The following is a 19,880-nucleotide window of genomic DNA, read 5'->3' on the forward strand; positions in this document are numbered from 1 at the left end:
CCATCCTTTGCTAGCTGAAAATTCTTTACCAGCCTGGGAAGTGGAAGTTGATGGCTCTGACTGTTTCATTGACTCATAAAACAGAAGAGCTTTTTCCTGGATTAAATAACCACTTACAGGAATTCTTCTTTGAATTAGTTCCTCAATCCAAATTGCGAGGGCTCTTTCTGTTCTTTCTAATAATACATCCCTTGAGTAAGATGATAATTTGGCGCTTAATTTTGTACCAGAAATGACAGATTTTCTTATTGCGACTTCATTCTTCTTAATTACTCTTACAGTAGATTCGCCTAAATTAAAATGTTTTCCAATCGCCGTAGATCCTTCTCCTTTTGCCAAGCGATCTAAAATTGCAATTTTCATTTCCAACAAAATTAATTGTCTTTGATGTTTTTTTTTTCTCCATTGGGCCAAGTAAAATCTTAGAAAAGAAATTAGAAAAATTTAGACTTACGATATTGAGAAGGCAAAAACCTCTTCTAATGAAAAATAAAACTTTACGACACTCACTTTATACGTTTCAATCCAGAAATCAAAATGTGCTGCTTATTACTGCAACTTGAAATCAGCAAAATTTAAACTCGCTACTTATTATAAAAATGAACAAAACACCGCTAAAATAAAATTTAATTTCAAAACAATTACAGTTTATACCTTTCAATGCGAAACTCAGAATGATGTAATAGCGACTTGTCGATGGTAAGTATCATGTACAAGGGGAATCCCCGAATTGCAAAAGCTCACTCTAAAAACAAATCACTGACATATGGATGTGAAGAGTTAATTAAAACCCCTTTAGTTCCTCGCCCAAGTTAACTCAGGCAGGTTACATAGCATTACATAAAACACGGTCCTTAAGGCCATTTTTAAATTTTTTTTTTAAATTTTTGGAATGTTTTTTAAGTCTCCAAAATTTTAAAAAATATTTAAAAATATACAGCCAGCTAGTGTTCACCCTACTTTAAACCCTTGTCCTCCCACAACATCTATGAGAATGCCCCGGAAAATCCAACTCCAGCTGTGTTCAAGGTCATCCAGATGTGAAAACAATGACTCATAGGTGTTAAAGGCGAGACAAAGGAAGTTAAACTTTGAAGCTTTTTCTTCAAAATTAACACATTTCTTTCGTTTTTTTTTCAGTTTTAAGTATTTTTTATGTTTAATCACATTTATATCAAAAATTGCTAGGAACTAAAGCGATTAAGATAGATCTAGCTGTCCTTTACATCCATAAACGTTATATGTCAGTGGAATAAATGGAGTGAGCTTTGAGCGTTCCATGATTTTTGGAGACTGTCTATACGCGGGCTTCCTAAACAAGCCTATATGTATGTTTGTCCAAGAAATTTTTGAATGAAATACAAACCGCACAACTTCAAAATTGCATAAAAATAATCTGCATAAAAAGAGACCTTACAGTATTTAAGTTGATAAAGATAACTTAAAAATGTATATGTATCTGAAGATGATGATAACTATAACCAAAACTCTGATTACAAGAAGCAAAGTTTATAAATTTGTTTTAACTAAAATATTTTGAGACATGACAGTTCTGATAATATTAAATGATTGATGATAACATCTGTGATTCAGTAAGCAAATATGGCATATATGATATTTAATAAAAATGTATTTAACATTGAAATTTCATATTAATAGATATGATATACTTTAATGATAATATAATCTTACTGGATTATAATCTTCTAAAGAATATAGCTGTATTGGATTACACCTCTGTAATACGGGCTTTAAAAGAAAATAAGGAACGCCTCCAGTATATGCAAGTGCTATATTAAAAAAAAATTAAATCATGAAATCAAATATTCATTCAGAATATAGATTGATATACATACACACATATATATCATTATAAAAATCTGATTAAAAAAACTATAATAAAAGATAAATATACCATCTATATTCTCAATAAGAACACGAACACAAGCTTCATATAAGGTTGGTACACCTGAAAATTTAAAAAATAAAATTTTTTTTAATAATTTATTTTTCAGAATAATACTAATAAGAATTTATTTAAAATAGCAAGTATATTTTTCAGCTATACAATATATTCATAAATTTTTCTATTATTTTATTATTTAACATTTCATATTCTATTACGAATTCCTAACATAATTATATTAATAAATTATTTAAAAAGCTTGTTTTATTTCACTATAAATTTTTATACAAGTTCTAAATTTATTAACTGCTATTGTAAGGAAAACCATCCTTATCCATATTTATTTTTGATTTTAAGATAAAAATTGTAAAAAGAAAAGTTTTGCCAAAAGGGACAACACAGTTGTTTAGATTTCAAACTATAATCTGATTAGAGAAGTTATGGTTACTAACTAATTTGTTATAAAATATCAGTTCTTTTTAGTTTTCAGTGTGATGTTGTAAGCTTTAAAATTGTTTTTTAAAAGCAATTTGTTCCTGTTGACTCTCTTGTGAGTTTCTTTTGCAACAATATTTAAACATGTTGAGATTATAGTTTAATATCTATTAAACTAATGTTTAAATATTTAGATAAAATAGTATTTGTAAATATTCTTAGGTTTCTACTTTGTTTTAACAATATAAAATGTGGGGGGAGTGTCTTGACCACTGAGGCTGCTGGTGACTTTTCCTTCGTACTTCAATAACACACAGGAAACTCATGAATTAGTAATCCTTAATTAATTTAAATTGTTAAAAAGTAATTAGAATTAAATATAATTTAATATCCTTTGAAAGAAAACTAAATATTGACCAAAATGCAATGTTCACGGTAAAGCGTGGAAGGCCACAATTAAACTGTACCAAACTGGAAAGCAGAAAAGATTGATCAATAACTCCAAACTCATAACAGACTTCAATTTGCATGTAGATAAAGACTCACAGGAATCATCCTCAGCTGTTATTGATCCTCATATCAACATAATATCACAGAGTCCACAGAAATCCCCAGGTGAGTCAAACGTATTTTGTCCTGCCTCATTAACTAATCCAGGCAACTCACTAGACATTTCAATGACAGTTTTATGGAACAGAATCTCAAATTTAATAAATACAGTGGAACCCTGGTTAATGACCAAATTGGTTAACAAACTTTTATTTTGCAAAAATTTTGTCTCGGATAACAGATGAAATTCAGATAACGAACTTAACAGTTTTTTGTGTCAAATTTGTAAGCTTGCCAACTTTTAGGGTGGATCAACTGATCCACTTAAGTCGGCAAGCTTATAAATCATTCCTCGGTGATGGTCTACAGTCCATTCGTACATTGATGGTGGTGGAGGAGACAAAGATGACAAGTATTTTACAGTGAAAATTGTTTATTAGAACGGGAAGATGCTTACATATTTGAAGTAGTTGGAAATGGTTTATCTACAGTATTTTTCCCGGCACTGAGGAGCAGCATATCACTGGTCCTATGATAATGCAAGCTGATCAGTCATAGCCCAGGAGTGGACAAGATGGGTTTGCTCAGTCACAGAAGCAATGGTAAATGATGGGACTGCAGCGACTGGAGTGGTCTGCGAAACACAACACAAATTTTAGCGAGCACAACTTCAGGTTTAATCCAGATGAAAACACACAGATTAATCGGTGTAGAATTTTTAGGAGAGCTGCATTTTTACCTTGAGATTTGAGGTTTTTATAGTATTTCTTCCTTGAATCTCACCTTTTGATTGGTCCTGCATCCCATTCCTCGCTTCCCGATTGCTTTCTTCTTTGTCTCCAGGTGAAAACCGAAATCAGATCATGTCATGAGAAAAGTCCATTCTGAGGCATCTATTTGATACCTGTTTGTCGAGTCTGATTGGAAATTGTTGATAAACCTACAAGCCTTGCGCTCATAATTTAGCCCGCTGTTTCTGCTATCTGTCATTTTGGAACTTTAATGATAATATGTGATGTTTTTATATCCATCAAATGGTTCCCATTTTCTGAAAATTTAACTTACATCGACTGTTTAGGAGTGTGTTTTCCTATATTTTCATCAAAGAAAATCCATCTTACAAATATAATTACAAAAATACTGGCTGCTAGATAGGATAAATTGTATTTGCATTAATTTCTATGGGAAAAATTGCTTTGGTTAATGAATGAAGTCAAGGAAATGATTAAGTTTGTTAACTGAGGTTCCATTGTACCTCCAATGATAGACTCTCAAATCAAATGATTTCCATAAAAGAAGACCTAGATCTAATCCATGAAAGTATTTGTGAAACTAAAGAACAGTACCAAAAAATGGAAGGACAAATTAATAATCTAAAACAACAAATCGATGATTTATAAACAGAAAAAGAACTTATGCAATATAAAATGAATGCTTTAGTTAACGAATTCCATCATAATAATATAATATTGCATAATTATCCTATTTCAAAAAATATCTCCAGGCTAGAAATTTATAATTTTATCAAATCATTATTGAACTTACAAAATGTGTCACAAGAAGACGTTTTCAATATAACTCATTTAACCAAGCCAACTAACCTAGTTATAAGACTAACACTTAGAAATAATCAGACCTGAAATCAAGTATTTACTGCTTTTATAAAAAAGAAACAACAAAATCTACTGGAAGATTGGCAGAATAATCAGACTTTACCAGACCTTACAAAGGAGTAAAAATCACTTACTCTCATCCTATTATGAAATAAGAAAACAAAACCATCAAATATAACTACAAAATGACATCTTATTAATAGGTCGAGATAGACTAACATATAGTATTGGCACAGGAAAACTGGTTTATGTGGATACTTTTATGCCATTTTCCATGCCAACAGTAATGGCAAGTTGATATATAACAAACCAAAGAAAACCTCATCAAGAAAAAGCTACTATAAACAACCAATTATTTTCTGTTATGAACTGGAATAGCCAAGGTCTCAAAAACAAAATACTATTGCTCAACTCTCTTCAATCAAAATTTAAATCAGACATTATACATGGTATAACCAAACAAAATTGGTATAACCAATGGATGTGGATAATATCTGAATCGTTTTATAAATCAAATTTTTTTTATGATTTTATAATAGAAACAGTACCAGCACGCAAACCATTAGGTCAAGGACGTCCAAGTGGTGACCTAAGCATTTTAATAAAAAAGGATCCCTGCAAAATACTTCAAATCAAAAAAAAACCAATAACTTTATATTACTACTAATTTCAATGAATAAACCCATACTCAGAAACAAACAATAATTTAATAATAGTGATGATTGCTTACATCCTCCCAATTGCCTAGTAAAACTAATCAAAATTTTCAAAACAATAGAATTATGACAACATATCTCTCCATACATTCTCTTATTTGGAGACTTCAACTCATGAATTGCTGAAATGATGGATTCCTGGTATAATGGCCCCAATAGTATATATAGATTTAAAGTCTGATAATATGTAATTTACCAACACAAATACAGAAGCTTGTAAATGTTCACTATCTTTACAGTGTAAGTTGACCAACATTGTCTTTAGATTTCTTTTTGTTCTTTAGATTAGAAACAAACAAAAGGTTAAAACACATTTTTAAAAATTTGAATATAATATCCAAAATTTATGGTGTTTTGTGTTTTGGCTGGTTTCTGGAAAGTAGTTGTTTTTCCAGTGCTCTTTTTCTAAAAAAATTGTTGCCAATATGCATATATGACAACTAAAAAAGTTCTGTTCGAGAAAAATGTAACAATTACTAAAACAGCGTTTAATACTAGGCTACTAATTATTTTTTCTTCACACATGTACCACTTTTACTGTAACATTTATAGCTTTTCCAAATTGTTTGTACATCTCCATCTGCACTTTCTTCCTTATTTCTTGTTTTGGATTTAGTGTCAATTGCTAAATGATGTCCTCTTAACTTAGTAACCATGTTTTAATTTCTTCCTTTCAAATTAGTATTATTAGTACTTCTCCATATCTTGTTTTTTGACAAGAACAAAGCAAGGACAGACAATTACCAGATGGTATTGTCCATTCATTGTAAGAATAGATGAATCATTTTGGATGAAAAATAATCCTGGTTGTTCATATTATATTATTGATAAAAGTTATTAGCTTCCAAGTTAGTTATAAACAGGCTTACCATATTTCATTTTTCCAAACTGGGGAAAAAAAAAAATTAGGTAATAATTCATCTTATTATCTTTAAAAAGAGATATTCTTTGTTCAATGCATCTGTGAATGTACAGTTTATTTTCAATATTTTGAATGGGTTTAATAATTAAAGAGTTTCCATCTCTAAAAAACAAAGAAATAATAATAATAATTAAAATGTTTATTAACATGTTGACTAACATGACATTTTTCAGAGAAACTTCCCACAGAACCATTTTATGTTTTTATAAATATTGAGTTTCTCCTTGTCAATAGAACATGTTTTTATTCTTTCATTACATTATTATTTTTTTTATATTTTTACTTTATAATAAAAATTTAGTATTAATAAGTAACTTTCTAATTATTGTCTATTTGGCAAATCTTATCAGTTTGACATTTTCAGTACAGTAGAATAATTAATGTTGACAATGAAGAGATCTAATTGATGTACTCTTACAGAATGAACTAGGACAAAATGTCAAACCAGCCATGACTTCAGGAGAAGCTTTTAAACTGGGACATATGGTAAGCCTAGTTATAAGAAATATTATAATACTGTTGTTCTATATTTATAATTTAGAGTAAATGTGTGTAAAAGATTTAGAGAGAGAAATTATCAACAATCATTATGAAGTATACAATATCTAACGTGTGTGTGTTTTGACATCCAAAACTAAACAATAATAAAAAATTTTTAAACTTTCTTGCTGAAGCACATTAACAAAAAAACTTTGATTTTGTAACAGTACAGTAGAGCAGTGTTCCACAAGCTTTTTCTATTCGCAGCACACTCATGACTCGACATGTCTCAACATGGCACACCAAAATGTTATTCCCCTCAAAAGTGTATGATATGATACTATTAATAGAATTACATAATTCCACTAACCTATTATTATTATTATATTATTATTAAACAGACATCAACACCCGTGAGCAAATTTATTTTACATTTAATTTCTTAAAATACATAAAAATGCATGGTTTGTAATAAAGAATAAATGAACATCATCTTATTTCATAAGTGCTGCAGCACTTATGAGATAACACTTGAAATACAAGCATAAGAAGCACAGCAACTGTGATAAAAATATATAAAGGTTGAAATTAATAGAATATGTAAAAGTTCACGTCACACCTTACACCTTGTGACAGCACACTGGTTGCGGAACACTGCAGTAGAGCATCGATTATCTGAATCAATTGGGGACTGGGGTTGTTTGGAAAATTGATTTTTTGGATAACCAATTATGTACAAAAAAATATATTAACCTATCCCATGTTGAAATTTGTTCAAATCCTGGCACATTCTTAAGTACCCTCTCATGGTCGTGCCAGTACTGCCAGCTAAAATATGTACACCAACAAAAATAATATTGGAGTAGCCAAGACATAGCCAAAGATTGCAGCGCCACAGCACTAGCAGAAATTGAAATTTGCCGACTGGAAAGATTTCAGTTAATTGACATTTCAGCTGATTGACATTCAGNAACTCCTATAATTCGGTAAAACGTCATCGGGCAGCCGAGCTGCTTTCCGCCGTCCAGCGCTACGCTTTAGGTGAGTAAGTTGAGTTTACTATCGTCTGTACAGTATGTAAATTAGGTACCGTAAGTCTAATACAGCACTTATTTTATACATTTCTTGTGAAAGAAACATTTCTTATTCAACGGCCATAAAAATTATTTATATTAATGTCTCCAAAGTTCAACGAAGTTTTCGTAGAAAAATAACTTATCAGAAATCGCGGCCGCCGTTTGGTGCGCTGCTCCGCTACGAAAACAAGCTTGAGCAATGGCGACTTCGAACGGTGCACACTCGGTAAGTAATCCTACAATTTTTTGTTTATAGCGCAGTTTATACGGATTATTCCCAGAAAAATATATGTATTTTGGAAATGTTGAGTTGAATTAGTCTAGGAATCGATTAATTTTATGGAAGAAAACCTTTCAAACAGTCGTAGTCCGTAAAGTGCATACGTGCCAAGCTGTGATTGGCAAGGACTCGTACAAAATGGATTCATAAAGAATGGAACGTATCTACCGTGTTATAGGGGGGTCGACTGTATATATTAAATTAGGGAAAGGTGGACCAATGTAGCAGGCCCATTATGGGTTCGGCCAGGCCCACAATGGAGCGATCGGGTGGTGAGGGACGGGACCCGACACATTCGAACGGATCGTTCCCCGAAAAATTCTTGGGGATTCCTTAAGCTTTAAAGAGGATGAACAAAATCGTGTCCCCCCACACAATAGCATTTATATATGCAGAAAAAAACCCCGATTTTTTATGCATTTCACGACTTTTCGAGGTCTCCTAAGTCAAAAAATTTAAAACTCTAAAAGGTCAGTTTTTGACCGATCATCATACATTCCTTCTGACAAAGTAATCCTCATCCAGAAAATGTTCTTCATCGCTGCCATTTCCACAATAGAACAGTTAAATAGTGAGGAACGTTTCCTGATATTCTTGGAACGGCTGCAATTTTCAAAATTGGAGACAACCTGGCCTTTTCATAATGTTATACTGGTGTATTAATACAGTCGAATTTCGGTTTTCGAACGCCTCAGTTTACGAACAAATTTTGAACGCCATATTTGACTGTATTAGATATTTTTTACTTTCTATAAACTTTATTGTACGATAGTTCAAACAGACATTTACGTGTGATGAATGTATATTATTTAAGTTAGATCAATCGGTGTTCATATTTCATATTTCATTCACAAAGATTTTCTGTAAGCTCACACACGTTATACGAAACTGCATCTATTCGTATACTGTACTGTACATCGTACTATGGTGAGAATTATTGGAATGTTTACCATAACCACGGAATTTTTTAATATGCTAATAAAACAAAAAAAAATCTAGTGTAACGTTTGAATAAATTTCTGTTTTTTCTTTTTTTACTTATAGAAATGATCAACAATTGCTACCAGAAGTTGAAGTACAAATACATCACCGAGTGTTCTTACATGAGATCATTTTTATGGAAAGGAGAGAGATTCGATTTTCCATTTAGTATTTTAATTAAATTAAAGTGAATAATTATCAAAGCAACATTCTTCCTAAACTTAAGATGAGTTTAACTTCCTTTCTCGGGACGACTCGTCTTATTAATATTAACTTTTCACTTAATAACGGAAATGTGGTTGTATGAATTGTCTCCAAAGTTAATCGCTTAATCAAATTAAATGTTAAAATTAATTTTAATTCATTATAATTTCAAGACTGCTACCATTTTTACATAATATTTTCTATTCGCGTGTAATTTAGATTTATTTTTCAAATGTAAAAAATTAATTTATTCGTATTTTTCTTCGAAATTTTAATATTTCTATTAATTTATTGCTTAAAGTGAAAATAGCTTAAGTGTCTTATATCAAAGCAGCCTTAAATGGCTTTACTTGGAATTGTGCCCAATATAATCCTATGTTTTTAGAGTTCATAAATGTACTGTATACTAAAAACATCTTGTATTTTTTAAATAATAGGTATAATTCTAATAAAAAAATATTACAACGCCACGAGAAGTTAAATAAATAAATAAATAAATAAATTATCTTTAGTAATTTTTTTAAACTATTGAATATTAACAACAGAAAATTTAAAAAATATTTTCATTATAATTGTTACAATAAAAATAACTTTAAAAAATTTTAAGTTTTAAGTTATTTTTTAGTTTCTCACTTATTTTAAGAAAATTATAATTCAGAAAATTTATAAGACAATTATTTAAATGAAATACAATGAATTTTATTTGAATATCTTCCTGAAATGGAACTAATTATGAAATTATGCAAAATAATTAAAAAATTAACTAAAAAACTTATTTAAATTTACAAATAGAAAATTCCTTAAATAAAAGTTAGAAAAGGAGTGGATGAAACCAGTTTAGAAAGCAAAAACATACTAGTTCTTTTCTTCTTTGAAAGGTAATCAAGATCTTTATGTGGAAGAGGCTTGTAATTTGGTTGAATAGGAGGTAACGTTGATAAAATATCTACTTCATCTAATGGCACAAGTTTGGACTTTAATAAAAAAAAAATTATTTCATTAATAATAGATAAATTTTCAAACTTAATAATAAAAATAATATGATGATAAATAATTTATTTAATACAATATATTTATATAGAAAATGGTTTTATACATATAAAATTCATTAGTAATAAATTAAATACTGCAATTGATATAAAAATAAAATCATTTAATTATTCATTTTAAAATGTAATAATAAATTAATTTCCATTGAACTGAATTCATTCACAAAAAATAACATGATAAAAATTAAAAAATGTGTTCCAAACTGGCATTGTAATAACTATCGATGATTATAACGTAAGCTTATATATACTGGAAGAGGAGATCGGACTGGAGGTCTGGGTAAGGCATCTGCATTGTAAGCAGGCATTGTGGGTTTGAATCCTGCTCCGGGGCAATTTTTTCTTCCAGTAGTTCTAAATTATTTAAATTAATTTATTAAAAATTATAATTATTAAAGTTATTAAGAGATGGTGCCTTACTCCTCCCTCTAATGCCAAATTGGTTGCATAATTTATTGACAAGACTATGTCTTGTTTATAAAATCATACTGCCAGTTTATGTTACCAGCTTAGAGGTATGAAGAAGCACATGTCAAGATTTGATATTTGGAACAGAGTATTAGGTGCCCAAATCATTTGCGCAGAAAAATCCAGACTTGTAGGTAGTCAGGGGACCAAGAACAGAGTCAAAATAAAATACAAAATAATGATCCTCTTCTACAAACAGGCAAAACAGTCACCTAAACCTCACCCCACCAAAGTCAAGTGGGGGAGAGTACCACCCACAGTCATTCTAAGAAGTGAACTCTGACCTTTGGACTGAACACACAGTTTCTTCTATGTTAAATAAAATTTGTAATCTAATTTTGTAAATTTGAGAGTGCTTCAAATATGACATTAAAACAGGGTGTTGTTACAAGTAGGTTTTTTAACATTATCTAGTGTAGTAAAATCGTGGGACCAATAAAAATTTGACATTATATTAGGGTTGTCGTTACATCCGATGACGTTATAATCGGGTTAAACTGTATATTGTTTGTGCAAAATAAAAAAAATAATTTCGGACAATACAATAGCCATGATTATTTTTTTCAAAAACGGGAAATTTTTGTTACGCATCGACAAAAATTCAACCCAGGCCAACACGCAGCGGAGAGAAATTTCAAAATTGGATAGGTTAATAGTAGCAGTTATATAACCCAATCTAATCTGGCAATTGCTTGGCATTAATCTAAAAATTGGATTAATGGACATTTATATTTGACATTATAATTGTATTAATTAAAAATAAAATTTTCTTGTAAAAACAGCAGTTAAAAAGAATATACTAATTATATTTTTTATTTAGTATAATACATTTAAAATTACTAGAATTTATTAAAATAATTAACTTTTATATAACATATATAATATTTACTAAAAATATTTTTTAGATAGATACATTATCTATCAAAAATATTGGATATCCCAACTGTACACTAGACAGATGATGTCCTGTCATCTCAATTTATTGTAGATCATCTCTTTCTTCTATCCTTGCCTCAGCCCTCCTAGATGTAGTTTCCATTAATCCATACAGTATGGGTAATAAAATTTTCTCCATTATTCTTGGAATATGTTGAACAATTTAGAGTTTGAGATTCAGCAATGAATGTTGTCAGTGATATAAAGTATGTAAGATTAATTAACCTAGTGAATAAACCTTATATCACTCACAGCACCAATTCATGTTGCAGATATTCAATAAGATAGAATGGAATTCTGAGCTGTCTAATCCTTCTGGCTAAACTCCAATCCCCCCATTCCAAGCTAAGGTAGGGGCTGTAACATAACATTACGCATTGTTATCCTGAAAATAATACTTGTTATCTCCATAGAATAGCTATAACAATGCAAATATTTTATTATTTAAGTCACAACAAATGCTCATATTAAGGCTACTGTATACAACATTCTATGAGCTTGTGCCATATCAGCTGAAATAGTTCCATAACATTGGTTCACTACTACTAAAATGACTGTGGATACAATGCATTCAGATAGCATGCATTCCTCAGTAGTTGCCATATCCAAATGTATCCATTTGAATGGAAGTGTGTAAATCCTCTTCACCTCATATATGGAATAATCAATAAATAACTAGTCAATGATCACAGCAGTTCAAAGATAATATGCATAGAATGCAATCTGGTGGGAATTGAGAGGTATAGATAAAGTAAACAGTGGCACAATCCATAGGAGGCCATTTAAGCAATACCTGGCAATGCCTTCTCAAACTCAAGAGAGCCTTATATCTAATGTGACCAAACATCCTGAATTAACTGAAACAGTCCCAGCTTGGAAAAATGTCATGAATTACCCTGTTTTTACTTATAAGTAAATAGTTCATATTTAAAAAATTAAAAACATTTAATTTTTAAAAAATTGCTTTGAAGAAATCTTTTTTAACATTTACTATATACAGAATATTCTATCCTAGTAAACTACTACAATGTTACTTATGTAGAGATACAGCTAAGCATAGTATTACTGTTACCTAAATCCTACACTAAGTACTAACTGTCCTGATTTCAAACCAATAAGGTTATTATATTGGTTGCCTAGAATTAGGACTTTTTAGACTAATAAGTATAAACACTTTTGGCATGTTTTCATATATCATACAATGAAAATTAATATGTATTAAATATAATGCTATAAAATTATTTTCATAATATAAGTAAAATCATACATAAAGTCACATTACTTGCATAAANGTAAGGAAAACCATCCTTATCCATATTTATTTTTGATTTTAAGATAAAAATTGTAAAAAGAAAAGTTTTGCCAAAAGGGACAACACAGTTGTTTAGATTTCAAACTATAATCTGATTGGAGAAGTTATGGTTACTAACTAATTTGTTATAAAATATCAGTTCTTTTTAGTTTTCAGTGTGATGTTGTAAGCTTTAAAATTGTTTTTTAAAAGCAATTTGTTCCTGTTGACTCTCTTGTGAGTTTCTTTTGCAACAATATTTAAACATGTTGAGATTATAGTTTAATATCTATTAAACTAATGTTTAAATATTTAGATAAAATAGTATTTGTAAATATTCTTAGGTTTCTACTTTGTTTTAACAATATAAAATGTGGGGGGAGTGTCTTGACCACTGAGGCTGCTGGTGACTTTTCCTTCGTACTTCAATAACACACAGGAAACTCATGAATTAGTAATCCTTAATTAATTTAAATTGTTAAAAAGTAATTAGAATTAAATATAATTTAATATCCTTTGAAAGAAAACTAAATATTGACCAAAATGCAATGTTCACGGTAAAGCGTGGAAGGCCACAATTAAACTGTACCAAACTGGAAAGCAGAAAAGATTGATCAATAACTCCAAACTCATAACAGACTTCAATTTGCATGTAGATAAAGACTCACAGGAATCATCCTCAGCTGTTATTGATCCTCATATCAACATAATATCACAGAGTCCACAGAAATCCCCAGGTGAGTCAAACGTATTTTGTCCTGCCTCATTAACTAATCCAGGCAACTCACTAGACATTTCAATGACAGTTTTATGGAACAGAATCTCAAATTTAATAAATACAGTGGAACCCTGGTTAATGACCAAATTGGTTAACAAACTTTTATTTTGCAAAAATTTTGTCTCGGATAACAGATGAAATTCAGATAACGAACTTAACAGTTTTTTGTGTCAAATTTGTAAGCTTGCCAACTTTTAGGGTGGATCAACTGATCCACTTAAGTCGGCAAGCTTATAAATCATTCCTCGGTGATGGTCTACAGTCCATTCGTACATTGATGGTGGTGGAGGAGACAAAGATGACAAGTATTTTACAGTGAAAATTGTTTATTAGAACGGGAAGATGCTTACATATTTGAAGTAGTTGGAAATGGTTTATCTACAGTATTTTTCCCGGCACTGAGGAGCAGCATATCACTGGTCCTATGATAATGCAAGCTGATCAGTCATAGCCCAGGAGTGGACAAGATGGGTTTGCTCAGTCACAGAAGCAATGGTAAATGATGGGACTGCAGCGACTGGAGTGGTCTGCGAAACACAACACAAATTTTAGCGAGCACAACTTCAGGTTTAATCCAGATGAAAACACACAGATTAATCGGTGTAGAATTTTTAGGAGAGCTGCATTTTTACCTTGAGATTTGAGGTTTTTATAGTATTTCTTCCTTGAATCTCACCTTTTGATTGGTCCTGCATCCCATTCCTCGCTTCCCGATTGCTTTCTTCTTTGTCTCCAGGTGAAAACCGAAATCAGATCATGTCATGAGAAAAGTCCATTCTGAGGCATCTATTTGATACCTGTTCGTCGAGTCTGATTGGAAATTGTTGATAAACCTACAAGCCTTGCGCTCATAATTTAGCCCGCTGTTTCTGCTATCTGTCATTTTGGAACTTTAATGATAATATGTGATGTTTTTATATCCATCAAATGGTTCCCATTTTCTGAAAATTTAACTTACATCGACTGTTTAGGAGTGTGTTTTCCTATATTTTCATCAAAGAAAATCCATCTTACAAATATAATTACAAAAATACTGGCTGCTAGATAGGATAAATTGTATTTGCATTAATTTCTATGGGAAAAATTGCTTTGGTTAATGAATGAAGTCAAGGAAATGATTAAGTTTGTTAACTGAGGTTCCATTGTACCTCCAATGATAGACTCTCAAATCAAATGATTTCCATAAAAGAAGACCTAGATCTAATCCATGAAAGTATTTGTGAAACTAAAGAACAGTACCAAAAAATGGAAGGACAAATTAATAATCTAAAACAACAAATCGATGATTTATAAACAGAAAAAGAACTTATGCAATATAAAATGAATGCTTTAGTTAACGAATTCCATCATAATAATATAATATTGCATAATTATCCTATTTCAAAAAATATCTCCAGGCTAGAAATTTATAATTTTATCAAATCATTATTGAACTTACAAAATGTGTCACAAGAAGACGTTTTCAATATAACTCATTTAACCAAGCCAACTAACCTAGTTATAAGACTAACACTTAGAAATAATCAGACCTGAAATCAAGTATTTACTGCTTTTATAAAAAAGAAACAACAAAATCTACTGGAAGATTGGCAGAATAATCAGACTTTACCAGACCTTACAAAGGAGTAAAAATCACTTACTCTCATCCTATTATGAAATAAGAAAACAAAACCATCAAATATAACTACAAAATGACATCTTATTAATAGGTCGAGATAGACTAACATATAGTATTGGCACAGGAAAACTGGTTTATGTGGATACTTTTATGCCATTTTCCATGCCAACAGTAATGGCAAGTTGATATATAACAAACCAAAGAAAACCTCATCAAGAAAAAGCTACTATAAACAACCAATTATTTTCTGTTATGAACTGGAATAGCCAAGGTCTCAAAAACAAAATACTATTGCTCAACTCCCTTCAATCAAAATTTAAATCAGACATTATACATGGTATAACCAAACAAAATTGGTATAACCAATGGATGTGGATAATATCTGAATCGTTTTATAAATCAAATTTTTTTTATGATTTTATAATAGAAACAGTACCAGCACGCAAACCATTAGGTCAAGGACGTCCAAGTGGTGACCTAAGCATTTTAATAAAAAAGGATCCCTGCAAAATACTTCAAATCAAAAAAAAACCAATAACTTTATATTACTACTAATTTCAATGAATAAACCCATACTCAGAAACAAACAATAATTTAATAATAGTGATGATCGCTTACATCCTCCCAATTGCCTAGTAAAACTAATCAAAATTTTCAAAACAATAGAATTATGACAACATATCTCTCCATACATTCTCTTATTTGGAGACTTCAACTCATGAATTGCTGAAATGATGGATTCCTGGTATAATGGCCCCAATAGTATATATAGATTTAAAGTCTGATAATATGTAATTTACCAACACAAATACAGAAGCTTGTAAATGTTCACTATCTTTACAGTGTAAGTTGACCAACATTGTCTTTAGATTTCTTTTTGTTCTTTAGATTAGAAACAAACAAAAGGTTAAAACACATTTTTAAAAATTTGAATATAATATCCAAAATTTATGGTGTTTTGTGTTTTGGCTGGTTTCTGGAAAGTAGTTGTTTTTCCAGTGCTCTTTTTCTAAAAAAATTGTTGCCAATATGCATATATGACAACTAAAAAAGTTCTGTTCGAGAAAAATGTAACAATTACTAAAACAGCGTTTAATACTAGGCTACTAATTATTTTTTCTTCACACATGTACCACTTTTACTGTAACATTTATAGCTTTTCCAAATTGTTTGTACATCTCCATCTGCACTTTCTTCCTTATTTCTTGTTTTGGATTTAGTGTCAATTGCTAAATGATGTCCTCTTAACTTAGTAACCATGTTTTAATTTCTTCCTTTCAAATTAGTATTATTAGTACTTCTCCATATCTTGTTTTTTGACAAGAACAAAGCAAGGACAGACAATTACCAGATGGTATTGTCCATTCATTGTAAGAATAGATGAATCATTTTGGATGAAAAATAATCCTGGTTGTTCATATTATATTATTGATAAAAGTTATTAGCTTCCAAGTTAGTTATAAACAGGCTTACCATATTTCATTTTTCCAAACTGGGGAAAAAAAAAAATTAGGTAATAATTCATCTTATTATCTTTAAAAAGAGATATTCTTTGTTCAATGCATCTGTGAATGTACAGTTTATTTTCAATATTTTGAATGGGTTTAATAATTAAAGAGTTTCCATCTCTAAAAAACAAAGAAATAATAATAATAATTAAAATGTTTATTAACATGTTGACTACCATGACATTTTTAAGAGAAACTTCCCACAGAACTATTTTATGTTTTTATAAATATTGAGTTTCTCCTTGTCAATAGAACATGTTTTTATTCTTTCATTACATTATTATTTTTTTTATATTTTTACTTTATAATAAAAATTTAGTATTAATAAGTAACTTTCTAATTATTGTCTATTTGGCAAATCTTATCAGTTTGACATTTTCAGTACAGTAGAATAATTAATGTTGACAATGAAGAGATCTAATTGATGTACTCTTACAGAATGAACTAGGACAAAATGTCAAACCAGCCATGACTTCAGGAGAAGCTTTTAAACTGGGACATATGGTAAGCCTAGTTATAAGAAATATTATAATACTGTTGTTCTATATTTATAATTTAGAGTAAATGTGTGTAAAAGATTTAGAGAGAGAAATTATCAACAATCATTATGAAGTATACAATATCTAACGTGTGTGTGTTTTGACATCCAAAACTAAACAATAATAAAAAATTTTTAAACTTTCTTGCTGAAGCACATTAACAAAAAAACTTTGATTTTGTAACAGTACAGTATAGCAGTGTTCCACAAGCTTTTTCTATTCGCAGCACACTCATGACTCGACATGTCACACCGAAATGTTATTCTCCTCAAAAGTGTATGATATGATACTATTAATAGAATTACATAATTCCACTAACCTATTATTATTATTATATTATTATTAAACAGACATCAACACCCGTGAGCAAATTTATTTTACACTTAATTTCTTAAAATACATAAAAATGCATGGTTTGTAATAAAGAATAAATGAACATCATCTTATTTCATAAGTGCTGCAGCACTTATGAGATAACACTTGAAATACAAGCATAAGAAGCACAGCAGCTGTGATAAAAATATATAAATAAAGGTTGAAATTAATAGAATATGTAAAAGTTTACGTCACACCTTACACCTTGTGACAGCACACTGGTTGTGGAACACTGCAGTAGAGCATCGATTATCTGAATCAATTGGGGACTGGGGTTGTTTGGAAAATTGATTTTTTGGATAACCAATTATGTACGAAAAAATATATTAACCTATCCCATGTTGAAATTTGTTCAAATCCTGGCACATTCTTAAGTACCCTCTCATGGTCGTGCCAGTACTGCCAGCTAAAATATGTACACCAACAAAAATAATATTGGAGTAGCCAAGACATAGCCAAAGATTGCAGCGCCACAGCACTAGCAGAAATTGAAATTTGCCGACTGGAAAGATTTCAGTTAATTGACATTTCAGCTGATTGACATTCAGATAATCAATGCTCTACTGTATCAAATGATAGTATGATAGTTATTTATCAATGCAGAATGATATATTTCAATGTAACATTTCAAGGAAAAAAAAAACATTGATTATTACTGACAATCAGATTTGATTTTGGAGATTTATTAAACTCCTGAGACATTTTATTTCCTTATTACAATTCTTGTAATCATATAATAATGAAAGTAATGTGGATGCTATAAAAATTATAAATACAACTGGTAACTTATTTATTTGAAGCATTTATCTAGCATTATTTTAATCTAGCATTTATTTGAAGAATTCTAGATTATAGATAAATGCTAATGTTATGTGCTTTCAAATAAATACTAGATGTGTTTATTTAAAGAATGTCTGAAAATTTTATATGCATCCTAATTTGTTTTATTAGTTTTTACTGAAGTTCAAAATGTAATTTCAAAATAATGATAATTCTTTTTGTTTTACAAACTTGAATAATTTAATTCCTTAGTCTATCATTAGTAAACTTATCATTTATCTGTAAAAAAATTAATACTGTATATTATTTCAAACTTTATGAAAAATAAATTATTTCTTTTTATCCAAAGTGTAAATATTTTTTGTTTTCATTTAAACACTTATTTTTCTATCATTATAATTTTTAATGTAATGATTGTGAAATGATAAGTAGAAGTTTATTCAAATATATATTTAATATTTTATGTAACTTATAATTCAATTGTTTTTTTAAAATATTTTGCATTTTTCTATTCAATACTAATTAAATTAATTATAATTAATAAATAAATTCTATGAATATACTATTAATATGATAGCAACTAAAATTACTTTATTTTTCATACTGAACTCTAATGCATATATCTATTATTAATTTTATTTACTTGTTAAATGATGATTCCTCCTTCCTGCATAAACAGCTGTACGATCTTTTCTTGATGATGTGTACATTATAGCTTCTTCATTGCTCATTGCTGGTAAATAAAACATATTTAATTAAAACTCATTATTCATTTTAAAAAAAAAAATAAATTTAAAATAAAATCTTTCAATAGTTATTCTTTTTATATATGTAGAAATTTCTATATAAAAAAAATTTCGAAATGTGCAGCAAATATGAATTTTAAAATATAAAATATTTTCTTGTATGAAATGACTCCAGTTCATACAAGCAGTATTTGTAATACAAAGATATAAAAATGTAGAATTAAGAAAAAAAAACAAAAGAATTTCAATTATTATAAGAAATTATTATTTTACAAGTTAAATAAATAAATAAATAAATAAATTATCTTTAGTAATTTTTTTAAACTATTGAATATTAACAACAGAAAATTTAAAAAATATTTTCATTATAATTGTTACAATAAAAATAACTTTAAAAAATTTTAAGTTTTAAGTTATTTTTTAGTTTCTCACTTATTTTAAGAAAATTATAATTCAGAAAATTTATAAGACAATTATTTTAATGAAATACAATGAATTTTATTTGAATATCTTCCTGAAATGGAACTAATTATGAAATTATGCAAAATAATTAAAAAATTAACTAAAAAACTTATTTAAATTTACAAATAGAAAATTCCTTAAATAAAAGTTAGAAAAGGAGTGGATGAA

At 29.2% G+C, this 19,880-nt stretch overlaps 1 protein-coding gene across 1 annotated transcript in view; it reads right to left on the bottom strand.

Annotated features, from left to right (window-relative positions):
* The window catches only part of LOC111630230 (transcription elongation factor B polypeptide 3-like), a 91,016-nt gene that overhangs the window by 17,386 nt on the left and 53,750 nt on the right, over window positions 1-19,880 (bottom strand). Inside the window, exons 5-8 of the mRNA XM_023374296.1 lie at window positions 9,996-10,136; window positions 6,089-6,107; window positions 1,916-1,969; window positions 1,693-1,790 (exon numbers count right to left, since the gene is read on the bottom strand). Coding sequence (XP_023230064.1) covers window positions 1,693-1,790; window positions 1,916-1,969; window positions 6,089-6,107; window positions 9,996-10,136 — 312 coding nt within the window. The remainder of the gene's footprint in view (window positions 1-1,692; window positions 1,791-1,915; window positions 1,970-6,088; window positions 6,108-9,995; window positions 10,137-19,880) is intronic.

The sequence above is a fragment of the Centruroides sculpturatus genome, unplaced genomic scaffold (genome assembly GCF_000671375.1).
Source record: "Centruroides sculpturatus isolate CEXI.00-Female unplaced genomic scaffold, Cexi_2.0 scaffold553, whole genome shotgun sequence".
Taxonomy (NCBI): Eukaryota; Metazoa; Arthropoda; class Arachnida; order Scorpiones; family Buthidae; genus Centruroides; species Centruroides sculpturatus.